The following is a 7,865-nucleotide window of genomic DNA, read 5'->3' as shown; positions in this document are numbered from 1 at the left end:
GGGTCTCTCGAGAACTATCTCGACGGCTCGATCGGTATATTACGTTGCGTTTCTAGCTCACATTCATTTCACGGTGTTCACCGCTGCAGAGATGTAAATATAATAGTATGAAGCCGCATGAAACAATCAAGAATTTCTATCACGTATTATGTTACGATAAAAGAATAAGATACTCGTAATAAAAGGAAATAGTATGATAGAAATATAGAATAAAACGCGCGTATAATAATAAATCTACAATTTATATAAGTTACAATTTAGCTCTAAGTTTGTACAGTATAAAACATAGTATAAACTAAATAATACCATTTCTAATCATGTTTCTTAAGCCAAATAAAAAATTTGGGGCAAAGGTCGCACATTTAAAAAATTCTGAAATTAATTGCTCTGAAAGAGAACTTCGTACCCTGAAGAGGAAAGTTAATAGAAGAAGAATCTGAATGTCTTTGATCTCTTGAGATCTGGAATTGCATTCTAGTGAAACCCGTAGAAATCGCTAGATTACGTAATTCTTTTTAAAAAGGAAAAATTTACAGTAATTATCTTTCTTCCTGTTCAATTAAATAAAAATGTATTTATCATTTTAACGTACAATTATTTTATGCGCAATCACTTATTATATCTAACTAAACAGCAAAATCGAGAATGTAGAGTAATGTGAACGACGGAAATGCATTATCAACACTCTACCGTTCTAATTTGCAATTTTATTGAATATTCATGAGACATCTCAGTGTATTTTCTGTAATGTAATATAAAAATTGCAGAACAGGACGGTTCAAGAAGCATACAAAATGCTTTATGGCAATATTTTTACATCTTTTAACAGTTTTCATAGGATATTTCCAGCATAAATGATAAGCTTTTTTTACCAGAACACCATTTGCCTTATTCTATAAATTTTTAATCACACGTAGTACCTTTAAGTACTATTGGGCATCCTTCCAATCTCATTACTATACATACTATTTGCAAATCTTAAAGAAAGATAATAAAATAAGCAAATAATTTTTTTAATGATATAATATTTTATACATATAAGTTTAAAATAATTATGTAAAAATATTTTGTTACGCTTCCTTTCATTCATATTAATAATGAATATTATTGATAATAGATATTATAATAATAAATCAGAAATATTAAATATTGATATTATTAATATATTATTTAGATTATTTTTTTAGTTGTATAGGATGAGATTTTCTATATAATATAATATATATTGCGAAATTTAAGTGCTTGCAATGCACTTTGCATATTGACTAAATATTTTAAAAGATGAGAGATTAATGTGAAAGTATTTGAAGTGGAGAATTTATTATACTTACTTCTTTTCGCGCTGTGTGCTTGTAGATAGGCTGTGATAATATCGCACTGTTTATCACATTTTGCTGTGAGATAATCCTTTCGGCGCAGCTGTCGTATAAGCAATCCTCCTGTGTGAATGATGTGATCATGTAGAGTCATAAGCAGAATCTGCAGTTCATCCGTTCCTGTGTAAAAAATTAGAGTCTTCAACAACTTTCTTTTTATTAAACATTAAGTATTTTTTTGCATATTTTTTTATTAACTAATGTCTACATAATGCTGGTAAAACAAACGTCAGTGATTAAAATGTAACAACGACAAGTCTGGTAATAGTCTTGTTATGTTAGTTTCTGTTTCGCGTAATCACAAAGAACGTAAGCTTTAGTTTCTCTCGTCACTGTCTCATCTCATTAAAACGCGGTTAATTCATAGAAAATCTTGAAAGCGCGAAAAAGCACAAAGGAGCGTATATTACAGATGCATCAAGCGGTGCACGTACACGCTGTACCGCAGCAACTGGTTGCGAGCCATTACATTATTTATAAAGTTAAAGGTTGTGCGGCTTTGAGAAATCTTTGAAAGAAATTATTTGCACGAATGACGACGATCTGAAGAATAATGGCATTATTAGAAGAGAACTGAAAGGAGAAATGCGCACAAACCATTTCGCTTTTTTTCTCCTGTTTTTATCGCGCACTACATTCATTGGCGTTAATAATTGCAGAGTTGGAGAAACGCGTTATTTATAATGCCATTACCATTTTTGTTTGGTAACGGTCGTTTTTTTTTTCTGTAACAGTAATGGTAACATTGTTACATTTTTACAGTAACGATTACAAATTCAGAGCCATTACCTTTCGTTACTTCAATCCTTTATTGTCTTTATTATTTACTATACATTCAACAGACTGTATATTTTTAATTTGCTGAAAATATTTTATAATAGAAATTTAAATATCGAAAAATGTCTTGTACTTTATTTCTTATAAGCACACTTTAGACGATTTATAATTCACGACTAAATTTGTTTTTTACAAAAACGTACACTGTGAAAAATAAAATGTTAATTTTAACATTTTTCCATGTCTCAGAAAGTCCACTATATGTTTTTAAGTTAAAATTAACATTTGATTTTTTACAGTGTAATGAAGAAAGTAACGAAGTGTTGTTTTCTATCTAACGATGTCGATAACGCATTACTTTTATGAAGTAATATTTCCAACGCTGAATAATCATATATATCAAATAATTTCTTTTGTACTAATGAACTATTTAGAGGATTATTATTTTATAACAGAAACTTAATTGTTAAGAAAAACCGAAGGACTTGCTGCAATGGACTGACCTATATATTTATGTAGCCAGATATGTGATATTGGTAAAAATGTGTATATGAATAAGTGTCACATCACCTATTTGTTCCAAAAGTTAGCTAATTCACTAGCTGTTATCGCTACTTTATTTGTGCAGTAATATTTTTTCTATCACTTAGCGATGTAACCATCTAATGCAGAGAAATTTTATTCTTTTCATAATATTTCTCTTATTCACGATTTACAACCCATAATAAACTTTTCAAGTATGTGCTAAAAGTTTTAGTAGTATGTGCAAATAATATATTTTATCTATCACTTTAACTTTCGAGTTTATTATCTCTGCCTTTACACAATGTAGGTTAGCCCACTGTTGCAGCAAACCATTCAATTTGTTCGCTCGTAACTAATTTAACTGAAATCTGATCTGTTTGTTATCCTTTTATAGTAAATGTAAGTCGAGTGAAGGCTCTTTCAATCACAAGCTCTTTCGATAAAAATTCAAAAGGCAAAACTCCTTTATTATTCTGAAATATATACAATAACGAGATGTTTTGAAAGACTTGCAGTTTTTTCAGATTGAAAAGATTCAGTGAACTTTTAAATATTATCAAAGCAATTTATCAACGATTGCATAAGAGGAACTCATTAGATCTTTGTTGTTTATTTACAAAAGATACTTTATAAAGAATGACATTTGTTATTTACAAAAGCTACGTAAACAAGCAAGACCTCTGCAATTGTATTTTTCATATTAAATTAGAAGGTTATACGAGAAATGATGTAATATCTACGCAGCTTGTTTTTTACTATATTATATATTTTAATTTTATTTTAATTTTATTATATAGAAACATTTATTCCACTGCTTTGTTTACGCATTGCTGGCAACAATAGATCGTTACCTATTACCGGAGCTTTCAATCGTCGAGATAGATATGAGCTTTCATACACGACTGTTTTTCTGTGACGTTTACGTATCCATATCGAATTGTCTTACTTTTCAAAAGCAAACGGGTTTTCTGTAGATATTGATGTTGCGGCCGCATTTTCAAGGATGATGCCGTAGAATCGCTTTCCGAGCGTTCTCTGTCACCCATCGGTATTCCGTAAATATCTAGCAACAGTTGATCCACCAGCGAGGTAATTACGATTTCTTTCTGCAGCGGTGAACAGTGCAGAGGTGGCGGGTATACCTAAAATACATTTAAGCAATATGTTTAGAATTTTTTTCTAAAAAAGGAGAATATTATAATATAAAGTAACAATAAAAATATATAATTAAATTCAGAAAAACTGAAAGAAGATTAGTTCGTTTATTTTTATTTAGTATGTTCTCAGTTTACTTCTGTTAGCTTTTTATTAAAGCTGCTGTACTAAGTTTATTACAAGTTATTACAATATCTTAAATTTAGCGTCTACATGGAAAATATAATTTGAATTTATAATATTAAATTTAGTATATACAAATTAAAAAAATTTTGTTGAATCGTCAAAATAAGTAGAAATCTGAAACATTATGATGAGCATGCTGCAAAAAATTAAAGCATTATCTGATATTACCGTTTATATTATGAAATGAGATTGTAGAGAGCAAATGAAAGAAGATATTTGATTAAAATATAAGTATAAATTTAAGTATGAGTTTCTCTTGACAAATATTTTACTAACAGATAAACTCTGGAGACTTCTAAAGAAGTTTAATTCCAAATTGACATATATTCTAACTTTTATGACTTCATACGTTAATACTTTAAGTCAACATTATTAAATGGAACAGGACTTCATTCAGATTACATCTTTTTATGTCATTAACTGAAAAATTCTCTTGATGGAGATAAATCTCGAGTTTTATTATACGAACATTTTACCTTAGGTTTCTTGATGACTGCATCATGATTTTCGGCATCCTTATAATTATGTGCAATTATGCTCGGCTCATCTCCCATCGACTTAGAGCGCTTTTGCCAGCGCGAGCTCTTGACACCGGCGCTTCCGGTCGATCGTTTGCTATTCAATTCCATGAAATTCGGTCCGTCCAGTGTCTGCTGTATCAAATTCCGCTTTTGCTTTCTACATCCCGACGGAAAAGGATAGCTTTCTGTCCGATAAACGAGGTCCTGCATCTGGGTGATGTAGACATCGCCGAACACCCGTTCATTTTCTACCGCGACACATTTCACGCGGTAAGTAATTTCCGTGTGCTTTTTCAGTGGCATCACGTTATAGCTCATGATCGTTGCTGGAAACACGCGTTCTCCATGTATGTACGTTGGTTCTACCGATCGCTGCCACTGTATCCGATTCTCAAGTTTCCCGCATCGCACCATTCACTGTCACACCGACGAACTTTGCCCGCGTTGCATAACGTACCATAAAGCGCGTTCGATCAATCTCCAGTTACGATTGTCTTTGTCGTCGTATTTCCCATATGTTCGACTCACATAACATGGAAACGGCTTGCAGGGGCATACCAAACATTTATTGATACGCTTCTGTATTTATTCGTTTTATTTACAACTCAGGTTATAAGTACTCTTTAAAACTCTTAATCTATTTTTACAATATGTGGTTACCTAAAGATTAAAGGTTACCAAGAGACTCATCAATGAAATTCATTTATGATGATAATTTCTTGAGAATTTAACTTTTAATCTTTAGGTAATCATAAATATTAATATTGTAAAAACAGGACTTAGAATAATTCTCACTTTGAAGAGTGAAATCTCACTCTTAAAGATTGAAAGTTGAGCCACTGTTTCTTAAGACTGATTTAATTTTTATTCTTTAAAGTGAAGTTCCAATTCAAAGAATTTAGAGAATAGATACGTTGTTTCATTTGTCGAGAATTTTATGATATGTGATAGGAAGTTTTATTGCAATCAAAATTAAGTGTTAAGATTTCCAACCTTTAAAAGAATTTTTTTAATTATGATTAATGCGATATTTATGATTAAATTTAGTCTATTGCGGAAGAACTGTAAATTACGTCATTGATAATTTACCGAGTTCTGTTTATTTAAACTTGAATAATTTTTTAGGCCGCTAAATATCTTTTGATGTCAAAATTGTTAAATACTATATTCAAAATATTGGATTTAATATGGGAGACATTAAAACTTAAAAAAATATTTGGAAATTGCGAAAATTTATGTATAGCGATCTTTCATGATATTAAATTTGTCAATTTTTTTGAGGGCTGAAAATTCTAACAATATATTTAACTTTTATTGCAATGAAGTTTCTTCAGCATATTTGTCGTTACAAATATGATAAAATATTTAAAAATTGTTCTTTTTAAAATACTTAAAAATCACCCTTCAACTGTAAATTTCGCAAATCTGTGACATAATAAAGCAATATAAAAATGGCTAGTTTAGGTGTTTTTTTGTCAACCAGTTATTAATCAAAATCTTTCTATACAAATGAGAGTTGTTATACAATATTTTTTTCTATATTGTAAAATTTATATGAGACGCGAAACTTTATATGTTTGATAGTTTATGGTTAACAACAGGAATATTTATTAAAAATGTTATTACAGGCTGCAGTTGCAACTGAATAAACTGATGAATAACCTTGAAACTAATTGCAGGATACAAAAGCATTGATAAATGATAACCTTCTTCGTATATGTCACTAGTTATATCTAATTATATAATATTTATCTCTATTTTCCTTATTATCGCGAATATATTTAACATGTTTAAATGAATATAATAATAATAATAATAATAACTTTATTATATGCGTTAAAATCATAAATGAGTATAAGACAAATTAAACATTAAAATAAAAAATGTATGCATTTTTAAAAAATTAATTTATAGACATATAATTGCTGCTGATAAGATTTGTGAGTGTATTCAAAAAATTATCCACGTACGAAGAAAGTATTAATTTGTATTAGTCCTTTCGCAATCTCTGCTTATATCTGCTTGAAAATGTGACACTGTATTTATAAATACGCACTGTATTTATAAACGCGCAATTTTCACTTCACTATAAGTATACAAATTATCTTTAACAAACTGAGATATCCTTTGTAGTTAAAAAATTTTACATTCATTTTATTTTAAGGTAATTGATATTAGCAAACATTTTATAACACTGCAATTTTGGAAAACTATGTATAAGCGCGATTATTTTTAAGTTTCTTTTTTTAATTTCTTGAATATAACGTACATCTTATCGTGAGTTAGTAATTCCTTTCTGGTAGCCAGACCGCAACTGGAAGTGTCGGTGATAATAATCGTTTCATTAAGTCTATACCTACATGCGTGTTGTCACTCGGCTTAGTTAATGGAGGTGGAACTGAAAAATGGACATGTCTTTGTTTGTACATTCATTTGCATTTCGTAAACAACATGTATAATCATAGCGTATAAATTAAACATTTTCAAAAAGAGAGATAAACATTCCTTTTACATAAATAGAAAAAAACATATTATTTTACAAATATAATATATGAAATGTTTATTTCATGAATATAACATCGAATCATGATTTCTTGTTTTATGTTTATTTTTATGCTTATTTTTTATGTTCATTGTATAAAACTATTGAAGAAAAAATTACAGTACAGATCATTGCGATTTATCTTTTTCTTTAAAAAACAAAAATTTTTTTTATATTTATAATTTTATATATAATATGAATAATATGTGTAAATTAATTTAAGACAATACTAAATTTATATATTTTCAATACTATGTTTATATATTAGTAAATTATTAGAAAAATAAGTTTATCGCACAGTTAGCTGATATTTACTTTTTAAAAGATAACTCATTGTCCGTAATCAATTTTAAGCAAAGTTAGTAGAGTATAGGTCATTTATTTTCTTTGCGAAGAGAGAAAATTATTTATATATTATCACACTCTGCCTTGCTTACAATTGTTTATCATATTTTACCACTGTTGTCCTCCAAATGGTCGGACAAACCATATCTATTATCAGTGTACGCGATAATATAACTAGCACAATATATAGTGCAAACTCTGTTTAAATGTAAAATACAGTCCAGTTGCCATAGTCGTTCACCTAGGTAAGTCTGTTGACCCTAATCTGAAAACTGTTAGAAGGGGCCCGTATCTGGTTCTGTACATGTGCATAAATTTCCATTTCCGTACTTGAAACTTGGGTGCATGTGAGAGGCCGTAATGCGTAAAAAACTTCGTAATTATATTACACAATGCATAAAAAAATTGTCATAGAACTTATAGAATACAACAATTGAC

The 7,865-nt window shown here is 29.3% G+C and overlaps 1 protein-coding gene and 1 long non-coding RNA gene across 2 annotated transcripts in view; both read right to left on the bottom strand.

Annotated features, from left to right (window-relative positions):
* Window positions 1-5,038, bottom strand: part of LOC108751239 — a 27,501-nt gene extending 22,463 nt beyond the window's left edge. The window contains exons 1-3 of the mRNA XM_018491318.1: window positions 4,496-5,038; window positions 3,625-3,820; window positions 1,332-1,496 (exon numbers count right to left, since the gene is read on the bottom strand). Coding sequence (XP_018346820.1) covers window positions 1,332-1,496; window positions 3,625-3,820; window positions 4,496-4,954 — 820 coding nt within the window. The 5' untranslated portion in view covers window positions 4,955-5,038. The remainder of the gene's footprint in view (window positions 1-1,331; window positions 1,497-3,624; window positions 3,821-4,495) is intronic.
* A 1,729-nt stretch (window positions 5,039-6,767) lies between these two features.
* Window positions 6,768-7,865, bottom strand: part of LOC108751240 — a 1,989-nt gene continuing 891 nt past the window's right edge. The window contains exon 3 of the long non-coding RNA XR_001939474.1: window positions 6,768-6,938. This is a non-coding gene — a long non-coding RNA (uncharacterized LOC108751240). The remainder of the gene's footprint in view (window positions 6,939-7,865) is intronic.

Source organism: Trachymyrmex septentrionalis, unplaced genomic scaffold (assembly GCF_001594115.1).
Source record: "Trachymyrmex septentrionalis isolate Tsep2-gDNA-1 unplaced genomic scaffold, Tsep1.0 scaffold42, whole genome shotgun sequence".
Taxonomy (NCBI): domain Eukaryota; kingdom Metazoa; phylum Arthropoda; class Insecta; order Hymenoptera; family Formicidae; genus Trachymyrmex; species Trachymyrmex septentrionalis.
Note: the sequence above shows the minus strand (reverse complement) of the source record. Positions and strands in the feature narration are given on the sequence as shown.